General features: G+C 51.7%; 1 protein-coding gene across 1 annotated transcript in view; it reads right to left on the reverse strand.

Moving 5' to 3' along the window:
- ASTN2 (astrotactin 2) overlaps window positions 1-21,600 on the reverse strand; it is a 257,225-nt gene that overhangs the window by 65,783 nt on the left and 169,842 nt on the right. The window contains exons 17-19 of the mRNA XM_042830923.1: window positions 16,211-16,476; window positions 6,660-6,793; window positions 5,502-5,650 (exon numbers count right to left, since the gene is read on the reverse strand). Of these exons, the coding sequence (XP_042686857.1) occupies window positions 5,502-5,650; window positions 6,660-6,793; window positions 16,211-16,476 (549 nt within the window). The remainder of the gene's footprint in view (window positions 1-5,501; window positions 5,651-6,659; window positions 6,794-16,210; window positions 16,477-21,600) is intronic.

Here is a 21,600-nt window from a genome sequence, read left to right on the forward strand (position 1 = left end):
TGTCCAAAAGGTGTCTGGGTAGATAAAAATAGACGCCTGGAACAACCATATGGAAATGTGAATTAATGAAATATTTCAGCAACTGACTCAACTCTAATTGAGAGCTGAGAACCCTCCACCTCCCTTCTGCTTTCCAGGATACAAAAATGACACTGGTAGGTGGAAATAACTACAGCTGTCCCAGTGGGAGAGAAATCAGTGCTTCACAGTGAGCGCAATGGCCAAAATTAAGCACTAGCTTGGTGTTATTACACAACACATCCCAGGAAGCAGCTTCCAAAAACTTGACCTTCTCTTCAAAGGCTTCTTTTTGAATCAACTTTCCTGTTGCTAACAAGAGAAGTGGATGCAGTGCTCGAGTAAGGTCCTCTGGGATGGAGAACAGCTTTGTTCATGCACTGGTTACTGGGGAGGCAGCAGCAATGACACGTTCATGCAGCAGCCCTGCCCTGGCCAGGCTCCTGCACGCAGCCAAAGCTCTGCTGCATTTCCAAGCCCAGCACTACATAAACAACACAGTGCTCACCAAGGGGCTGCTGGAGTCTGCCAAGTACCTGCCCAGCCTGAAACCCACGGAGATCTACCGCAAGGTACAAGCAGGCAGGGACAACTGAGCACAAGGCTGGTTCAGCCCCCACCCACCATCACATCTTTCTCCACACCAGTGATGCTCAAGGACCCCTTCTGAATCAAGTCCAATGCACAGGTGACCCCTGAAAGAGCTACAGAAGAACTGCTTCCTGAGCCCAGCAGAGCCCTGGCTTCTTGTTCCAGTCTCAGCTTGTGCCCCACCAGCTACAGAGCCTCCATCCCCCAGGCCAACAGTGAAATCAAAAATTCACCTACAAACACAGCACCTACCTCAGATACATAGAGCTTGGCCTCCAAAGGTCTTCACAGAGGCAGTCAGTATCATCACCCACACTCCAGATCATCAGCATCTTTAACAACAACTGGTTTAACCACTGAAACCTTAACACCTGCTATATTGTTGGCTTTAATTGTAACCCTAGATATTAACACATCTTCTGACCTCAACTCCTACAACCTCGTAAGGGCAGCATCATCTCCTTGGTGTCAAGCCTGTATGGAAGTCAGAGCCCTAAAGACTATTTTAAGGCACATAACGTGAGTGCAACTTGGTCATAAGGAGAGCACATGGGCTCCTTCCTGACAGGCCCAGGATTTGTTCTGGCCAAAAAGGTTTTTCTCCCCTTCCTCCAGCCTGTGACTGGCTTCCACATGACTAGCAGCACAGCTTGCACACACAGGGTGTGGAAGGGATGGTTACCATAGCTGTATCTATCCAGCCCCAGCCATCCAGGCACGTCAGAACGATGCCTGAAGAACACTGACAAACTGTTATAAATAAGACACTCTCGAGCCTCTATTTGGAGAGCAACTTGCAAGTGTGCAAAACGCTATAGCTTCTGGTTTGACCTATTTCACTTTCTTTTACAGGCATGATACAGATTCAGAGAGTCCTCTGCAGAACAGCAGTGCTCTGGAGAAACCTGCAGCAGCAGCACAGACTATGGATAAGCACATCTTCAGTGTTTGTGGGTCTGAGAGCTTGTCTGAGATCCAAACAGCTCAAGCCTGCATTCTCCTGCTCTAAGGTCGATGTGAACTCCAACAAGCTCATTCTGCAGCCTGTGTTTCTGTTCCCATCCTTTCTAGGGCTACAAGATGCTCTGGATGAAGGGTCTCTTCCTACAACTGCAATCAATGTGACTTGCAGCAGGAACCATGGCCCCAGAGACAATCCCTTTTTGGAAAGGCCCATTTGTTCTGTTTCCCTTTGCAGGAGCTCCCTCTGGAAGCAGAACAGCAGGACAGGCCAGCACCATTTGCTGCTGGCACCCTGCTCACAACTCAATGTGCTCCCATGGGGGAGGTCAGCTTTCATTCAACAGGAGGGAAACAGGTGTGAGAGGCTGTGCGATGGAGCAAGCACCCTTAGCCCCACTGGGAAAAGCTGCAACCCACAAGAATACACTGGATAACAGCTTCTCTGTTGAACAGGTCCTCCGACTTCCATGTTGCAGCCATTTGGAGGGGCTGCAGGATCAGTCTCTGAAGGCAGAGGATGCTGACGTGGGCTGTTCTGGTGCTGGAGACCAGAAAGTTTGGGCACAGGACTCTTTAGGTGGAGGCAGTCAGAGAAATCACAGAAATGGCAGAGGAACATCAAGAAAGGGATCAAAGAGCTCCCCCACCATCATAGCAGCAACACATGCCCCAAGAGCAGCACAAACTCCACTCTACTCCCACCAATGCCCACGGGTTTGACCCTTTGCTGTTTGGATGTAGTTTGAGGCAGGATGCACTGGGTGATGTGCACTGACTGGAGATGAGGAGAGCCACAGAGCCAACCCTCACCAAGCTCTGCCTCCACCAGCTTGAGACTCTTACAGAGGGGTTCAAGGCACAACAAGGAGAATGGTCAGCAACCAGTCCCCCAACCCTAGAAGTAGGGAAGCAGCCTTCCATCCTACCCACCCCAATGGGGGATGCAGCGTCCCATCTACCAGAGCATCTCATGTGGAGGGCTCAGCTCTCCCAGGGACCTTCTGAGCGGGGCCACCACAATGAGCACCGATGACACCCAGGCCATTGCCTAACACAGGCAGGGACAGCCTGGCAACAGCAACCAGGACAGAGAAATAAAAAGCACTTTGCACAGCGGTCACGTTATCCCCTCATCCCTCCCCCTCATCCCCTTCGGAGCTTCTTAACTTCAGAAACCTTTCTCCAGAGGAGTGTTGGAGTGACAGAAAACATTTTCCAAGCCTAATATCAGTTCCAGATGTTCACAGCCATTTCAGTTTGTACCTCACCCTGTAAAACACATTTCTCTCTCTCCCTCTCTCCAGCGCAGCGCCTGCTTCAGCCATGACATCATGCGCTGGCGGCTGGGCCGCGCACACACACGCGCTCGCACCCTCTTCGAGAGCCTCATGTTCAAACAAAGAGCATCACTCAACTACAAAGCCATCGCACACATGGAGTTATGAGTAATTTCCACAAGTTTTAATAAACAGTTTGGGATGTAATTGCTCTCTGTCTTCTCCGCTGGCTCCCGAGTGGAGAGCCGCTCTCTCCCTGCGCTCTGGTGTTGAAAGTGTGGTTTGTTTTGTGCACAAGTTCACCTCGGGAACTGCTCCTATTCACATCAGCTGGGCCGAGGGCTGTGCATTTCCAAGCACCAGTAAGAAGCCTCTTTAAAAACCACGTCCAGCCGGGGGTAGCTGACCCACACCAGCTCCTGGCCCCTTCCACCCCACTGCAGGAGCAGAGGACGAGTGTTAGACCAGCCCCAAACTCACTGCTCCTGACTTAATTCCAAGAAGAGGAGAAAATATTTTCTGGCTCAAGGGAATGTCTGCGTCCTCCAGTTGCAAAGCAAGGAGAGGCCACGGAATTTTGCAAGTGGGAATTTTTTGCAGAGGGCAGAAAGCAGGGCTGGGTATCATCTGGAACTGAAGCTTTCAACGGAGCTGGAGAGCAGGTTGGCACAACCGCAGGCCAGAGTCAGAAGTGGCTGCAACTGTAACAATGCCCAACCGTGAACAGCACACATGCTTACACTCAAAACATGCAAGGGACCAAACAATGGCATCCTCAAGAGCCTTCTCACCTCGCAGGATTCTGCCAACCCTGCACTGCCAATGCTCTGCAAATACATGGGTGCACCTCCTAACAACAGGAACAACTTGTCCCTACCTACCAGCAGCCACAGGACTGGTGGGGGAGGAAGATCCAGCAATATTCACCAAACACCCTTAAAGATTCACATCCTGCAAGGCTCCTCTCTCAAGGATTCCCCCTTCTGGGGTTGAATTATTTTTAAATGTTTTTCTTGCGAGCACTGCCCACATGGGATGGAGACACAATGGCAGTGAGGGGATACCTGTGGTGGGATTTTCGGTCAGGTGAAGCAGGACACCAAGCAAAGCCTTTGAAAGCTGCAGCAACCAGCATCTTAGTAAATATATAAAGGTAAGAAGGAGAATCAAGTCATCTGGCATCAGAGGCCTGCAGGGTAAGAAAGGAATGAAGCAAGGAATGTTGTTTGGTTATAAACAATGCAGAAAAATAAGGGAGAGTTTCAGGATTGGCTTTTCTCTTTAACTGTTAATGGGGTCATTGTGTCCTGAATGGTCCCCCAGAGCGGGGAAAGGGGAGGGCAGCTCCTCACAGTGAATTCAATGGCCTGTCAAACACATGGCAGTCATAAAAAGAAAAAAAATAATAATCTGTGTTTCCTACTCTGGCTGCCAGGCAGAGCTCCAGCCACTTCAAAGGAGCAACCCCATGTTTCCCTGGTCTGGCCTCACCTGACCGACGTGTGAGCAATCTGGAATCCCCATCCCAAACACAGCACTTTGGTGGCTTGTTTTCTTTCTCCATTATTGGAATTTGCTCCTCTGAGATGAAGAGCAAACCTTCTTCCAGACAAGGAAACTAGAAACACAGTGCTGGGGCTGGGGCTGCACTGGGCAGCTCTGTAAGCAGGTGCTGGCAGGGAGTGCGGGAGAAAGCCCCACTTTTAACCAAATGAGGTTTTTAATCACAATAGCCATTGGGCTTTGCAAACTCTCACTTCAACCACAGGTGGAAACCTTCTCCTAATTCTCCCTCACCAGAGATGGGTGGAATTTGGCAGTGCCAGCACCTGGGGCCCTTTGCACAAAGGCAGATCTCTGCTTCAATCAACAACCAGCTGCCCCTGGCCGCTCAAATGAACCACTTCAATGAGCTAAACCCAAAGTCCTTGAAGCAGTAGGAGGTTTTGCCTGGCTTTTTAAGCAGCGGTAGCAACACTCAAGGCCTCCAATGGTATTTTCTGAAATAAATCACTGATTCACTGAGATCCACCCCATTCTTCACATCCCTCCACCTCACCCAGCAGCCCCTGAAGCACAGCCGAACCGCTGACAAAGCCTTCACAGGGCACACAGCACTCAGCCCAGCCCAGAGATGGAAACTGAGCTCCAGCCCAGGGAAGTTTCACATTTCCCCGTGCTGCTTAAGTGATCCCTCCAAAAATTGCAGGCTTCACATTGCTTTGCTAACTGTGCAAGGTAATTCCAAGTGCCTTGCCAAAGGCCGGAACGCAATTCTCACTCACTGGGAGGAACCAGTGCAGCCCTTCAGCTGCTGCAGGCTGACCTTCCCCTGCACCCACCATCCTGAAGCATTTCATGCTGATCAGATCAAACACCAGCTTCATTCAAGAACTCCAACTCACAGCTCTCCTACCCAAAAAGTGCATATCAGTTCAGTCCACCACAGCGCATTTCTGTTTTCCTCCTTCCCGTCCTACACCCACCTCTGCAGAAGCCTTCAGAAACCTCTCCTGAAGGTTTCAACACCACTCCAACACCTCTGCTCCTTGCACCTTTCTTCACAGAAGCAACAGCTTTGAGGACACCCAGCACGGCTCAGCACAGCACACACCTCCAAAGGGCACAGAGTCACCCCGCAGCATCACCCACCTGTGTAGAGGTCTGTGTCTGTGTACTCATCCACCTTCTTGTGGTGCAGGACGTAGTCAGACACCTTCGTCCCAATGGCAGGCTGCACATCCAGCCACTCCAGGGAGACCACAGTGCTGGAGGGCTCCACACTGGGGGACAGCCGCAGGCTGGGAAGGGCAGAAACCAAAGAACACATCAGCTTCAGCTCCTTCTCCGTGAGGAATTCTCTCTCTAAGCAGCACAAGTCTTGAATTGCCCGCCTTCATGCAGAGGAGCATGCACAAAGAGCACAAAAGAAGCTTGCAGTTGGGTACAGCCTATTTGTGTGGGTGTCCTCACCCCCCAGCTCCTGGCAGAGCTGAGGTCTTGTAATCCTACATATCCCATCTGCAGGAGGCTTTGCCTCCTGGGAGAGCTGCTAGAGCTCAGCAGCTCTATGGGGAGCTGAGGACTGACTGCCCAGGAGCAGGAAAGGACCCAGCTTAACTGCAGGCAGCCCGGTGGGGCTGAGTTTACACAAAGAGAAGGTCAGGACTGTGCTATGAGAAGTGGCAGGTGTGGCTGAGAACTTACCCAGCTGCAAAGGAACAAGTTCTGATGGGCATAAGTAAAAATAAAAGCAAAAGCTGGGCAGTCAAACCCCGCCTGGGTTGGAAACTGTGGGTGCAGCAGAGCAGCCCCAGGCTCTGTGCTAACACAAAGGCAACTGCCTCCTCTGCAATGGGGCAAGCAGCAATACAACACAGGGCTTGGGAAAGTCCAGCTCCACATGTATGAGTGTGTTTGTTAACTCAGAATTGGAAATGAATCCCCCTTGGAGAACACTGGCTCACTCAGGTGTCCTTGTGGAGCTCTGGAGCCAGTCTTCCTGCTTTCTCAGCTAATTCCCCATCAGCTTGCTCCTGATTTGCTTTTGCTCTGACAAGCCACAATGAATTGCACCATAATTCCATTTCTTTCAGCATTTGAAATCCCCTTCTACGAGCCCTGCTAATCAGGTGATGAAAATCTAGAAGGAAACCTTCCAGGGCCACAGCCAGAGCCAGGATCTCCTACAGGCAGCAGCCAGGCAGCGAGGCGCCCTGGAGCACGGCAGTGGGCTCAGTGGCACACGGCAGGAGGCGTCCCTGCATCCCTTGGGATGGGGACAGCACTGTGGAGCAGGAGGATACGTACACAGGCTGAGGGAGGGGGCTGCAGTTCGGGAGCCCGTTCTCGTCGAAGGCGTTGAGGTCACACCTGCACCAGTCTTCGATCACGTCGCCTTTCCCAGAGCACCAATATGAGCTCATCAGCGCGCCTCTGAAAGCCTGCCGTGAGAACGGAGAGCGTGAGGATGGGGGGATCGTGGCCAGCGGGCTGGCTGTGTGCTGCTGAGTGCTGCGCAGAGTCCAGGTTTGGGAAATACTGACGGGGGTTCTCCCTGTTCTACGTGGCCCGGTGTGAGTCCCCGCAGCTCCCAGGGCTTTAGTTCTCTCGTAACAGTGATTTGGGTTTACCCATGGGTGCTGATGGGGTGTCTACACAGTGCCCCACATTCCTGTCCTCTCGTGAAGGAGGATCAAGCTGCCCCAAGGAACACAAACATGAGCCCCTGGGTGACACAAGACTTTGTGTCTGGGTACCTTTATGCTTGTGTTGCAGGGAAACTTTCCACAACTGTCCATTCCACAACTGCTTCTGACCCAGCGAAGCACAAAGTGATTCCACAACATTTCTACTATTCACAGAACCATTAAGGTTGGAAAAGACCTCTGAGATCACCAAGTCCACCCCCAGCCCATCCCACCATACCCACTGGTGACGTCCCTCAGTGCCACATCTCCATGGTTCTGCAACACCTCCATGGACACTGACTCTACCAATTCCTGGGCAGCCTGTTTAATACCTGAACCCTCTTTAGGAGAAGAAATTTTTCCCAATATCCAACCTGACCCCCGACCCCCCCCCACACCCACAACTTGAAGCCATTACCTCTCACCCTATCGCTATCACCTGGGAGCAGAGGCCAAGCCCACCTCACCACAACCTCCTTCCAGACAGCTGTAGAGAGGTCTCCTCTGAGCTTCCTTTTCTCCAGACTGACCCACCCTAGCTCACAGCTCCACTCCCATCCCTCTCATATGGTATTATTCCTGCTGCACTCCTGCATGCCAGTCAGTGCTTGATGCATTTGCGTAGGAACGTTCACAAGAACAAACTGTGGTATGTTGGAAGAAACCCAGCATGCAAAGTTCCATGGGTGCTCCCCCAGCTACAGCCTTCCCTCAGCACTGCCCCCATCACATCAACCAGTCCCCCAATAGCAGCACCAACCTGCTGCCATCTGGGGCTGAAATGCACTGAAATCCCTCTATTTGACCCAGGAGCTCAGCCCACAGTGCAGGACAGGGCTCAGCATCACCGCAGCACCTCCTCCTGTGCAAAAATACAGCCAGAGGCACAACAGACTGCAACAACAGCCACACAGCAACCATGAACTGAACATATCTGCAGCGCTTTTACTCTCTTGGTGCATTTTGGGGCCATAGTGGCCTCAATGCCCTGCCCATGCCTGGGCTCAGCCCACACCCCACAGCCTGAGGATGCCTGGCCCTGCTGATACTGCTCGTACCCCAGCTCACCAAGATAAAACTCGCCCTTAGAGCGGACAGGGACAGCTGCAGTGCTGTGGCATTTAGCAGAGAACTGTACGAAAAGCTCTGTCCCAGGGACATTAGTGAAAAGAGGAGGTATAAATAGAGCCTGACGTCAGGCTGCTATTGTTTGGGGCTGCGTCGCTCTCCCCAAACACAGCAGCACCTTTAGCGAGGTGCCTGCCTCTGCAATCCTTCTGCTTGCAGACATTTACAGAACAGCACTGTTCCAGAAAGGGGGGGGGGAAAGGAAGAAAAAAAAAAACACTGAAAGAGAAAATGTGACCTGATTTTGTTCTTTAGAATGTAATTATGGCACTGGGTGAGAAAGGGCACCTCAATGTAACAGGAGAACAGAGAGGACAGAAAAGAGCTTACTGAGCACACGGATAAATGTGGGTGCACGGCTGCAGGGATTGCTGGGGCTGTGCAGGATGGAGCACCACAGCCCCCCTGGGAGAACACAGGCTGCAGAGAAGCCCCATGTCACTGCTGTCACACTGACCCCAGCCTGCTCCCTCCCTGCCCACTAACCCCACACAACCTGCAGGGGAGAAATCCCACCTCCCCATTCACACCCTTCCACCAAACCCACCAGTCAGCGCTGCTCTTCTGTTTTCTATGTTTGTGATGCTCAGCACCATGCTGGATGAGCAATCCGCTGTGCCTGCCTGGCCTTACCCCACGTTAATTAGATCCTGCAGGTACGCAGCCGTCATCTGCCTTGTGTCAACCTTTGTGCAAACGAGGTTAGCAGATCGATGCGTCCTTCAATTGTGCTCGTTAGGGCAGCACACCTACACGCAGCAGCAGGGCTGCAGCATCCCACTGCCGGAGGTTTGCTATGGGAGAAGCAGAGGCTGATGGACTCGCAGAGCCTCCCCCACCAGTCAGAGCAGGGAGTCTGGCCAGAAGGTATGGGACTTTCCTGTGTAGAAGGGTGGGGAAGCAGCAAGAGCAAACAGATGGAGGAAATAGGTAAGGTCATGCAGAATCATAGAACCACTTCAGTTGAAAGGGGCCCTTAAAGGCCATCTGGTCCCACTCACTGGAATGCAAGGACACTCACAGCACCGTCCGTGCCCCAACCAGCCTGACCTTGGCTGTCTGCAGGGACAGGGCACCACCACCTCTCTGGGCAGGATGCTCAGTGATAGCAACCACACCAAGGCAGCCAGCAGAGGCAAACCACTGGACTCTGCAAGTTGGAAGGGCTTCCCAGCACCAGCAGTGCCCACTGGAGGTGATGCTGGCCATGCCCCACTCCTGCCTGCTGCTCCCCAGCCCCTCACTGCCCCCCATGCCCTACAGCAATTCTCTTGTTCATTTACAAGTATCCAAATTGTATTGTTTCCCTGTGAGTCAGCCCATTTAGTTTATGTCCTTCAGTGCCAGAGGGGAAATTTATGAGATGAGAAACTGGCTTGAAACATTTATTTTCTAGATGACGAGTCATGCCATTAGATATATAGCATTATGAATCATAGGAACAGCATCTAATTTGCTCTTAAAGGTATAATAGGTCTGACTCCCCACACCCATACACACACATATACTGGATTGATAGTTCCCCTGTAGGATGGCTAGTTCATTTGTTTTGACACGAGCAAGACTTACAGGACCATAAAGTCCCATCTTACCATAAGCTAAGCCTATTCATAAAAAAAATATTAAGGAAATGAATGATCAGCTAAGCACATTTATCCCACACTCGATTGCATATGGATCTTTCTCCTGTTGTTATTTGTGCTCAGGGGGAGGCCATTTGGCCCCGTTTTATAGCTCAGATGCTCTGCAGCGAACAGAGAAGAACATTTCCTCTTTGTCCTCTGTTAGACCTGGCTGATGGAGGGAGAAGCATCGAGTTCTTCCTGACTGTGGGTTTTCTGATGACATCCCCAGAGAGAAAAATTACAGGACATGGAAGAACATTGCGGAGCAGCATTGGCAGGAATCAGCACGGAGGCTGCTGCTTTTAGGTGGGGCACAGCAAAGGGTGTGCGCTGGTGCTGAGCTGGCTTTGGAGATCTGGTCATCTCCAAGGCTGATGAGCACCTGGCCCAGCTGCACTGAGTGCCACCAGGGGGATAAGAGCGTGGGATGCAGGCAGAACGGGACACTATGAGAGGGTGGCTGGAAGAAAAGCTTTCCATGCCCTTCTGCTGAGGCTTAATGCCGCTCACAGGAGATAAATGCCGCTCCTTAGTAGTCTAGACATCTCTAGGAAGAGGAAAAAAAACAAGAATGAGGAGGAAAATGAAGGATTTCCCAGGACAGAGACTCTTTCCAGGATCACGCAGCTCGCGTCTGAGTGTCTGCTCCAGGTTTGCAGCAAAGGAGGATGAAGTTTCCCCGCTGCTGCTGTTGGCAGCTGATCTCATCTGCGCCGCTCCCACCCTGCTGCCTGTCCCCAGAGAGCAGCATCACCTCATCCCAGGAAGCGTCCGCCAGAAAGGTCAGGGCACTGGCAGGGACCCAGGGCGGGCAGCATCCTGGATTCTGTTATTTATGGGAAGCAAGAGAGCAGCAGAGGACACTGAAACCTGGTGGTGCAGGGAGCATCCCGGCCCAGAAAGCTCCACTTTCACACCTCGGCTCCAGAGCTCCCCGTCAGCACAGTCAGGTGGTTACAATGCCTCTATTCTTCCCCAGCTAACATGAGTTGGATGTGGGGCAGGGCTGCATGGGGATGCACAAGTGCTGGGCTTTGGCGTGAGGAGGACAACGGCCCATTAACAGATGTGAAAATAAAGCGACAACAACAAAATCCAGACCAAAGCAACAAAAATAAACTGCACCTCAACAATTCAAACACTGCCCCCCCTCGCCCTGGCTTCCTTTCAGATTTGGCAGTGGAAAAAGCAATCCCTGGCACCAGCTCCCCATGCCTTTGAGGCTGCTCCGGGGAAAGGCAGGGAAGGACCTGCGCTGACAGGGCACTTCCCCTGCTCTGCCCTTGGAGGGCACTGTCCCCATAGCAGGGACACGCAGAAAGCGCCTTGCTCAGCACCTGCAGAGACAGCACTGCATAAATCAGTGTGGGCTTCCCACTGCCTGGTGGTGGGTGGTGACAACAGGGACAAGGGACGTTTCACCACGTGATGTGCTGAGCTTGTCCTGGGAGTTGAGTGCTGGCTGAAGTGCACAGAAGCGCCTCCAGTACACGGCCCCATCACACACCAGCAGCAAGTGCCATGTAACCCTGACCCTGAGATCTGACCAAACACCACTAACAGGAGATAACAAAACCTGTTATCAGTGCTTTGCACTGCTGCTGAGATACAACCAACAGAGCAAAGTGTGCCTCCAGCATGAGCATGGAGGAACTGGGACACTGCTCTCCACAGTGCTGTCAAATTGCTGCCACACCATCACCACCACCCATGCTCCTGTTCTGGACAGTTTGCTGTCTCCGCTGGGTGTGCTGTGTGGAGGCTATGTCTGCAGATTAATGATGAAATTACACCATTTGCAGATTAAGCAAAGGTCCTAGGGGTCTTCTAAAATCCAAGCTCAATGTTCATTTGTCTCCTTGCATAACAAGCAATGGGGTTTCAAGCCCATTTCCCATGAGGGGTGGGATTAATCTCTCCTGCCTGCCACCCTCTAAGCACTTCTGCAGCTGCTCTACGCAAGCTGTGGGGCTTCTGTGTTTCAGAGGGGAGGAAGGAGGGAGAACAGCACACTCTCCACCTCCCCCTGCTCAGTGTGCTGCTGGACAGGGGCTGCTCCAGGGCAGGAAGAACTGCCTTCACTATCCCATGGGGTGAGACAGGCAGGGAGGTTTTGATGGGGCAGCGAGGAAGAGGAAGGCCACCACCCCCAGCACTATGATGATGTGTGGTTCTGCTCTCCTCCAGCTTCACGACATTCAGTAGAGGGAAACCATGCAGCCACTGCCGTGACTTAAGCTTTCTTCCACAACCCTGCTGTGAAGAATCTCCTTCAAAGTCATCTGGATGTGGCAGTGCAGGGATCACTGCTTTACCACAAACTGGTGCCTGCTACAGAGCACAGAGACATGGGATTAGCATCCATAAGCTGAAACATGACGCAGGATCCAGGGACCTCAAGTGCAGCCACTGCCAAGGTCACATCTCCTGAGCATCTGAGCGTAGACTGAAGGGAGTGGTTCTGCAATGGTAATGCTGCCAGAAACCAACCTGTGTTCATCTGATCTCACCATCCAACAAAGCCCTTCAGAAGGTACCTGGATTTAGTACTTCCTTGACCCTTGTCTATTTTTGCCTCCCTCCCCAAGAGCTCTGAGCTCCTAGAAGGGGGCAACTGAGATTGTCCTAGAAAACACTTGCAAAATGAGAAATCCCATGTGTCCTAGGATGGCAGGAACAGCCTGGGACATCCCCTGCTCCAGCACAGACCCTAGGTATACCCAGTGGCTGCACCAGCTCCCTGACTAACAATACTGAACCACAGAGGCAAATAGGGGCACCTCCTCACAGAAGCTCAGTCTGCAAAGCTTTCACTGCACACCAGGAGGAAAAGAGGGGCTGCCATACAACACCCAGCCTGGGGCCCACAATGAGCCCATCCCTTTGGTGCTGGAAGCAGTGCTTGGCCAGGACCAGCTGCAGCAGCACCAGTCACTCGTGGAACTGCTCATGCACATTTACACTGCTGGGGGCTGATGAGAGGCTTTGAACAGCACTGCAACCATAAACCAAAACTCCTGCTGAGCATCCACAGCTGGGAGCTTACAGCACAAACAGCCTTGGACAAACATTCCCTGGGCAGCAAGAGGCAAAACCTGACTTCTGGATCTCTTCTAAATTCCAAGTCCTTGCTTTGAGACGAGAAGAAAATAGCCAGTCTCAGTGACATGGAAATAGTTCTCCAGCTTATTTCATACGGGCGAAGCAATATATTTTCACCTAATCTCTCTCTTGCAAATGGTCAGTTTTAGCTGAAATCAAACATACACACATACAAAAATCACAAATCAGCCCAAGGCAGACAGACGCTCCGCCTGGAAACATAAACCCAGCACTTAAAAGTCTGGCAAGGTCATCAGAAACTGAGAACAAGGCCAGTACGTGTGGTAGCTGCAGATATGAAGGAATGCATAGCTCCCTTTATCTTTTCATCTTAGGTAGACGAAAAGACACCTCCTAAAAACTGCAAGCAAAGTTTCTTTACCTAATCTTACCTATATTCTTGCTGCTAGGCCTACAGTGGAAAGTTTCCAGGGAACATGATAGATGTTGCATCCATGTTATCAGTTTTACCTTCTTGGTTCCCTGTTTTACCTTACCTTCTTCCTGCACACATACACAGTTAGCTATGTATAAGCACACACAAAGAGAAAGGTCTTCATTGTTTATCTTTTTTTTTTTTTTAATACTATGAGATAATTGGGATCTGCTTGCAGTCCCCATACAGCCAGCATTTGCTTCATGGATTATTATACACAGAAATGGGTGGCAGCAGGCAGGGGAGCAGCTGCTGTATGCGGTGGGTAGGGGTGGGTAGGGTGGGTGGGTAGGAGGTGGCTGTGCAAGCCATGTCCCCAGACTGCCACCACAACAGCCACCTCCCTAGACAAAGGGAACTTCCCCTGCCCCAAACTGCATTATCCAAGTGCTCATCCCAGACATTTCCACATCTTGTTTATGCCACAGGCAAATATCACTCTCCTAGTGCCTGGGACCACCCCCAGCCTTCAAACTGATGCTGAAAAAGGATGTTTCACTATCCAGGCCTTGTATCGGGTGCTGCTTGCAGCACACACCCCTTGAGCATCGATTCCCAGGCACAAACCAAGGAAGAAATTTAAACAAATGGCTTTACATTGTGTTGACACTACAGAGTTGGTGGCCCCTAACAGCACACAGACTCCTACCCTCTCCTGGGCTCTCTATCTCAGAGATATCTCCATCACTGAGCCTGCTGAGGCTCTAGTCATGGCACAGTCCTAGCTAGTAAGGCTTTGGTCAGGCACTGGAACTTCGCACAGCAGCTCCTCCTGCAGTGATGGACAGCAGGCACTGGGCTAGCACAGCCCTCTAGAAGATGGCCAGGGCTTCCTTTGTTTGGCTGCATCTTCAGGGTTTTGTTTGTCTGTTTATTTTTTTTTTCCAGTGCTTCAGCAGAAAGCACAATGCAGGCTGATCTCCAGCTGCGGCTGATGGGAGCAGCTCTCCAGTGAGCCAGGGTGGGAGGAGGAGGCTGCTGCTGGGGACAGGCAGCTCTGGCTCCCCAGAACGAGGAGAACACCTTCCAGCCATGGCAGGGTGGCAGTGCTATTTGGGAGAGGGGCTGGGAAGAGGAGCTGGTAGTGAAAACAGTGGGTGCTCTGACTCTGCTGAAATACCTGCTCTGTTTGCAGAGAGAAAGAAATGATTCTGGTCCTTGCTGTGGATACAGCCATGCCAGGTCTCTGGAGTTCTGGAAGGCAGCAAGATAGGGATGCTGGGAGGACTGGAGGAGCACCAGTGTGGCCATGGCCAGGAGGTGGGGGACCAGTCCCAAGCAGGCTATGGAGAGCTTCTCAAGTGAAAGTGGAACAAGGGAAAGCAGAAGACAGAAATGGGAAAAGCATGAGGAGAGAAGCAGAAAGGGTGTCTGGGGATGCTCAAAGGACAGAGGAACAGAATTAGGGAAGTCAGGCATGGCTGTATGGAAGAAGCAGAGGGGGGTTAATAGATGGAAGAGCAGAAACAAGATCAAGGTATAGACAAGAAAGGACAGTCCCTATAAGGGTGCCAGGAAAAGAATAGGAGCTCTTTTGCCCATGGATCTGGGGGGAATGTGGAGGGGAAGTATCATTCTTGGTGGTCACACCTCTATTTGCCAGGATTGTTTCCAGACCTGCAGCCCTCTCTGTCCCACCCACAGCTTCTGCACACTGGCTCACTCCAAGCATCTTAATCAAGTGCAGGCTCAGTGCTAATAAGTGACTTTAAGCAGGTCTGTCATTTCTGGGTTTGGGGGGCCGCACAGAGAAGTGGGGGCTTGCAGGGAACAGAGAAAGTGGGAAATAAATCTACCAATGATTAACAATGGAGCTCTCACAGGAGGAAGAGGAGCCGAGCCCCAACGAAGGGTCACCTCCAGCTCTGCTAGTCCCTCCTGGAGTAACAGTGACCTCCTGTGGCTGCGGGCCTGTCCCGAGGGGCTGCTTATCCCTCTGCACTTGTGCTGTGCAGAGCCCGGCAGGGCTTTGGGCTTTCCTGACCCAGCACATCCCAGAGGAAACAGGGGCTTGAGGCCCAGCTACTGTGACCTGAGGGGCAAAAGGAACACCTACAGCACCAGCTCACAGCATTGATGTTGCTGCAATGCAGGCACCAAGACGCACATTTGTGAGGGCTGAGGGTGGCACAAGGACATCAGCTCTAGCACTACCCTGATGCTGCTCCAAAGCCCTCTCTGTAAAGAAATGTTTCCTAATATTCAATCTAAACTCTCCTGGTGCAGTCTGAGGCCATTTCCTCTCATCATATCATCACAGAATCATTAAGGCTGGAAAAGACCCCGAAGATCTAGTCCAACCATCCACCTACCACCAATATTACCCACTAAATCATGTCCCTAATTGCTACATCTACCCTTTCCTTAGACACCTCCAGGGTCAGTGAATCCATCACCTTCATAGGCAGCCTGTTCCAATGCATTATCACTCTTTTCTGGGAAGATTATCACTTTTCTTTCTCTCTCTTCCTAATATCCAATCCAAACTTCTCCTGGCACAACCTAAGGCCACTGCCTCTCATCCCATCGCTGTTACCTAGGAGCAGAGGCTGACCCCTCCTCGCCACAGCTTCCTTTCAGGTATTTGTAGAGATCAGTAAGGCCTCCCCTAAGCCTCCTCTTCCCCCTCTGAACAATCCCAGTTCCCTCAGCTGCTCCCCATAACACCTGCTCTCTAGACCCATCATCAGCTTCTTGGGATGTGCCCAAGCACCTCAGTGTCTTTCTTGTAGCAAGGAGCGCAAAATTGAACTTGAGGTGCAACCTCAACAGAGCCTTGTCGATCCCTAGTGGTCGGACCCGGCCCACTAAGACTGAGGAAGGCAAGCTGAAGAGGCGGTGACTGGAAGGTTCGCATGGGTCCCTCATCAGCTCACTCACCTCCCTGGTGTCGTTGTCCTGGATCAGGGCATACAGGGGCACCACGCGGTTGATCTCCAGCAGGACCGGCGTGGGGCTGAGCTGCTCCTTGCCCGGGCGCCGGCACAAGTGGCACGTGGACGGGCAGCGCCCTTTCTCCTCGCAGTGGATCTCCACACCTGAGATGAGGTGGTCGTCAGAAAGCATCTGCGCTGTCAGCAAGCCCGAGAGATAGGTGATGAATGGCATGGATTTCAATTCCTTCTTGTTCCCCAGCTCAGTTGTTTCTGGTTTAGAAAGAAAATAAACAGCGTTAAACAAATCACAGTGCAGTCCTTTCCCCAAACCCAACCTTCACTGCAGCCGGGGTAAATGCAGCTGCTGAAGGTATGGGCCAGGTGGGAGCAGGAAACCAGAAAGGTCAAGGAAAGAAGGAGATAAACAGGACTTGCAGGTAGGTAGAAAGTGAGAGCATTCCAGCCACACACTTGTAGAGTGATGGAACTGACTGAGTTCTCTTTCCTCTTTTTCGTGACTTGTGTCTTCACTTTCTACACTTTGAAATGAAACAAAACCACTGAAGAATATCTTTCCTGTCAAAGAGAACCTTCTTCAAAGGAGATGGGACAGGGAGCCAAGTGCTGCCCTAGCACCAGATCCCTCCAGTGCCTGCAGTCCTTTGCTCCCTCGTCTGGGTGACACATAAGCCAGGGCACTGAGAACTGAAGCAGGCTGGCAAATGGGCTCAGTGTAGGATGAACACCCATGGCAGGGAGGTAAGAGACAGAACAATCTCACTGCAGGGGGAACAGGCAGAGTTATTTCTAACACCAAGCTGTGACGGTGCTGTTTTTGGGAACTATTCAAGACTTTGAAACCCACTGTGAAACTTACCAGTGGTCTAAACCATAAGGAAACAAACTCAGAGCCTGACTTTCCTTGGCCTGAATGCTTGCTAATGTCCAGGAAAGCATTGCATCTGGAGGTACCTGACAAGAAGAGTCGAGATTCCCATCTTGGTGCTCTACACTGCTATTGAAACTGTAACGGTAGAATCTCCTCTTGGGTTGACTCAAGAAGGAGAGCTGACCTTCATAGCCTGGAGATGGGCCTACAGAAGGCTACCTTGCTCATCCTGTGCCTAAATAGCACACCCATCACCATGCATTGGACAAGGAGACAGCTGTTGCCTTCAGCAGCAACTTCCCCATCCTAAGAAGGAGCTGCACAGGAATGAGCTTTGTCTTAATACCCTTGGCTTGCACCGACATGCAGCTGATCTGGCAAGGCGCTTTATCAATTAGAAATACAAACACAGTATTCATTCATTATTCTTGAAGCCCTTCAGGCTAGGGACAGCCCCTCCCCTTCTGTCTGGCTGTCAGAGAACACTCACATGCACAGGATCAAAGCTGCCATGGAAGAAGGAGCAAATTCCAACCAACTCATCTTCAATGGAATTTGGGGGGATAGTTGCTAAGATAAACTAAAACAAAGCTGTGAAGGAGGTGTCTCAGTATCTAGGGAGACACTGGTGTACACAGACATGGAAAAAGAGTCTCAGAGCTGGTTCTTGGACAGATTATTTTATGGGAGAATGGCTCCAGGCACCTTCAAGCTTCATAAGCCATCAAACTGTGCTCAACTGGGTAGCTCACAAAGAGGAAAGCTGTGAGGAGAAGTCATGAGCCTCTTCCTGCTTCTGGATAATGCTAACTCTGGTTTTAACACAGCTACTAAACCACATTTAGAAGAAGGAGACAACAATAACTATTCTGGGCTGCAAAGCTGATTCACCAGAGGTCAAGCAGTTATTTAAGAGATCTTCCAGGGGAAGCAATTTTGAGACATGCTCTAAGGAAGAACATTATAACAGAAGAGAAAGTGGAATCACTTATCTCTTGATTGGCAATAGGATATCAGACTTTCCTTCCTGAATTGTTGTCTCGACAGCTACAAAGTGCTGGCACCTACTGGCTGGCCATGTAGGATGGCCAAGCTCCTGACCACATCCGACTGCTTTATTTCAGGTGCCTAAGCTCCCTGCTCTGTGCTTCGCAGCCGGTGTCTCCTCTACTTCCAAGCATGGGGCACACCATACATTTGCACACGGTGTTTCTGCTCTCAGGTGCCCTGAGAAGTCAGGTGTGTGGACTGGGATGGAGAAGAGGAAGAGCAGCCTTCCTTTGGCCTCCCCAGCTGTTTGCTGCTTCTGGAATGAGCAAGCAGAGGTAAGGAGCAAAACAACCCTGAGCAAGGAGAGAGTTAATTCCAAGGGAACCCAGCCTGAACACGAGCTCGTCCAGCATGTCCTGCACTTCCAGACCCCTTGCTTGTCCATCGCTCCCAGAAAGAGCTGCTGAGGCCAGCATGGTGGACGTGGTGGCTTAAAGAGCTCCCCAAAGAGGCTGGCAGGGAGGTGAGGGCTCAATGGAAACACAGGTTGGGTAAAGCCATTTCAGGAGCAGCAGACACCAAATGGAGCTGCGTGGTGGAAAAGTAGAGGTCTGCAAAGAAAGGTAGAAAACCAGCAGCTGATCAGGGAGGCTGTGTGCACAGCACAGCTCCCCTCGCAGAGCAGCCAGGCTCTCAGCCACAGAAGATTGATCGTGGAGCCAGGTTACTCATGGCAGACTTGTCAGCAGTGCAGACTTCATAGCTAAGGTGGAAACGGGTGTCTGCATTTAATCCTCTTTATTGCAGTTGAAGCTCCAGTCACTAAGGGGAAAAGGAGTGCTTTGTAGATTGGGTTCCTGGGGACGTAAGGGGTTACTGCAGCTGAAGTTAGCAGTTCAATGTGCTGGGAACTATTTCATAGTGCTCCCTTGTATCGAAAAGGCTCTGGGTACAACTCCAAATAAGGAAAATGAAATAGGACATGGCTCAGCAGAAGGAAATAGGCTTCACTGCCAAATCACCAGCTCTCATCCAGACAAGTCTTGGAAGTCATCAGCAGTGGAGTGCAATCCTTGGTAGCTTTTGTGGAATGAGCTTTAGGGGCTTAAGTACAGTCCTAACAAAATTAGGTTACTAAAATCTGGGAGATATTTTCCCCTCAAGCACATGAGATTATTCCTGGACCTGCCACTGCAACTTACAGCAAAGAAGAGCCGAAGGGTCCCTGTGCCTCCCTCTCCTGTCCCTCAGAGATGGCTTTGAGGTATCTGCCTGGCTGCCTGCATGCACAGATCCACTCCCCATAGAGAAACCCGACGGGGAGCTGCAGAAGCCCCACACACCACTGGAGGATTGCTCTGGCTTTTATTGCCTTGTTGCTGACACAACAGCTTGCTGGTTTCTTCTTAGGCTCAAAAACCTATGGCCCAATTCTACTCCTGATGAAGTCAAGGGAAGGTTCTGTTGTTGGGTTAAAGAGAATCAGAACCAGAACCAAAACATAACACTAAAATGCCATTCCCAGTTACCAGGGAAGCCCACAGAAATGCTCCTGTTGCCTTCACTGCAAGCTGGGCTAAGTCCTGAGTAACTTTATTCACCTTCATTGCTTAGGTCCACATTGCACAAGCCCCGTGCACGACTGAGTGACCTCCTGGAGCACTCAGATCGCTCTTCCAAAGCCCAATTCCCAGAGACGGGCCTTGCAGGTGATGCGATGGGTGCAGCCCTGACCCAGTCTGCAGGATGGCAAGGCTCAGCAGTGCAGGGAACGGAGGGCAGGGGGATTCCTTATCAGCCCCTGGATCTGAACATGCTTTCACTAATGCTGCTGGCAGCTCAGGGAGTCCTGGCAACATCTGTTTGGAAGCACAGGGCTGCGGATGTGGTTAGATGCATCACGGCAACTTGTGGGATCTATTAGTTTGTTTGTTTGCTTGAAATATGTATTTAGAAAAAGAAACAACAGCAGCACAACAAATAAAATAGCCTTCTGCTGTCAAACCTTGTGTAAGAAAGGAGGGTGAGCAGCACAGAGCGGGCAGAGTTCTGATCGCCTGCTCCAGTGCACAGCTCTGCCCTGTGCTTCACCAGGACTCAGCTACAGGGGTGGGGAAGTGCTCACAGCATTAACAGCAGCACCTCCTAGTGCTTAGACCAGAGGGAAGCACAACAACGCTACTAGAGCAAAAACCAAATACAACACATAAATCTTTTGTACTGCAGTGTTGCTTTGCCTTGAGAGCTCCCAGGAAGAGCAGGTTTTGCTAGCGGTCCAGCACTCTATACTGCACTTTGCCAAAAGATCCCAAGTCATTTCAGAACTGGGGATCACTAGGCTTCCCACAAGAAGCATCAGGAGAAGGATGTGGCAGCTCTTCAACAGCAGGAAAGCTTGGAACAAGCTGAAGCTGTACACAGAATTCACAGCACAGATCCTGGTAGGGATACCTCCAAGTTAACCCACTGACACCAACAGGATGCTCTGCCAGGACAAAGCTGGTAGCTGGGCTTCGCATTTCCTAACAAGGCTGAGTTATTTCTGCTCCACCTGTCCCTACCACCTCCCCCTGGCTGTGCAGGCCTTGCTGCCATGGGCAGGGTGGGATTTATGGCTGATACAGATTCACTGGCACAGGCTGCTGGTTTGTTACCGGATAGAAAAACAACCCGTTCGTCGGCAAATCCATCGAAAGGGAGCTAGAAAGAAAATCAATAGCTGTGTTTGCCTGGGAATTTCTCTTGCAGTGAGATATTGTCATTGCAGGATCCAACAGGTCTGTGAGGAGCTCAGCCAGCTTTATGGCTGCCCAGTGCTAGTGATGGGCACTGCAAGGAGAGTGGGGTGTGAATGCTGGGGGATGCAGCACCGCACTGCTGTATACAAGAAGCACAGCATCAGTCTCTGCTGCCAAGCAGGGCACGCTGTAACAGCTGAACCCCAAGCAGACAGCAGTGCCTGCGTGCACCGTGCAGATGCACGGGCTGTGAGGAGCATGGGATCCCTGAGAAACCACTCCCCATCTTGTGGGATCTGCTCCGCATCTTTCAGGCCATGCAGCCGCCCCGTGGCACGGCATCCTGCAGCTTAGGCTGAGCATCAGCACGGTCCGTCCAGCAGGGAAGCAGCACACGAGGGCTGCCCCGCTGCTGCTGGCGGGTGTCCGTGGGAACCCCACGGCGCCGGGCTGCCGTCCCCATCCCCGCGGGACAGCGGTGGCCGGAGCTCCGCGAGGACCTGCTGCCCTCTGGTGGCACGGAGCAGGACGGCAGGCACCAGCCCTCCCCTCCAGGGAGACCCACGGGTGCGGATCACGCCCTGTCAACCCAAGGGGAGCTTTCCTGAATGGCAGAGCGTGTTATGGCGGTGGCCGTGAACCCATTCCACCCCACCGCACCCACACAGCCCCGCATCACCCCAGCAGTACTGGCTGCCCACCCAACTTTGGTACCCACGTCAGCATCCCTCTGCGAGCAACCGGCTGACTGCTGCTTGCAACCAACATACAGCTCGA

This window comes from Centrocercus urophasianus, unplaced genomic scaffold (genome assembly GCF_019232065.1).
Source record: "Centrocercus urophasianus isolate 14NV4802_14NV808 unplaced genomic scaffold, USGS_Curo_1.0 seq_34, whole genome shotgun sequence".
NCBI classification, from domain to species: Eukaryota; Metazoa; Chordata; class Aves; order Galliformes; family Phasianidae; genus Centrocercus; species Centrocercus urophasianus.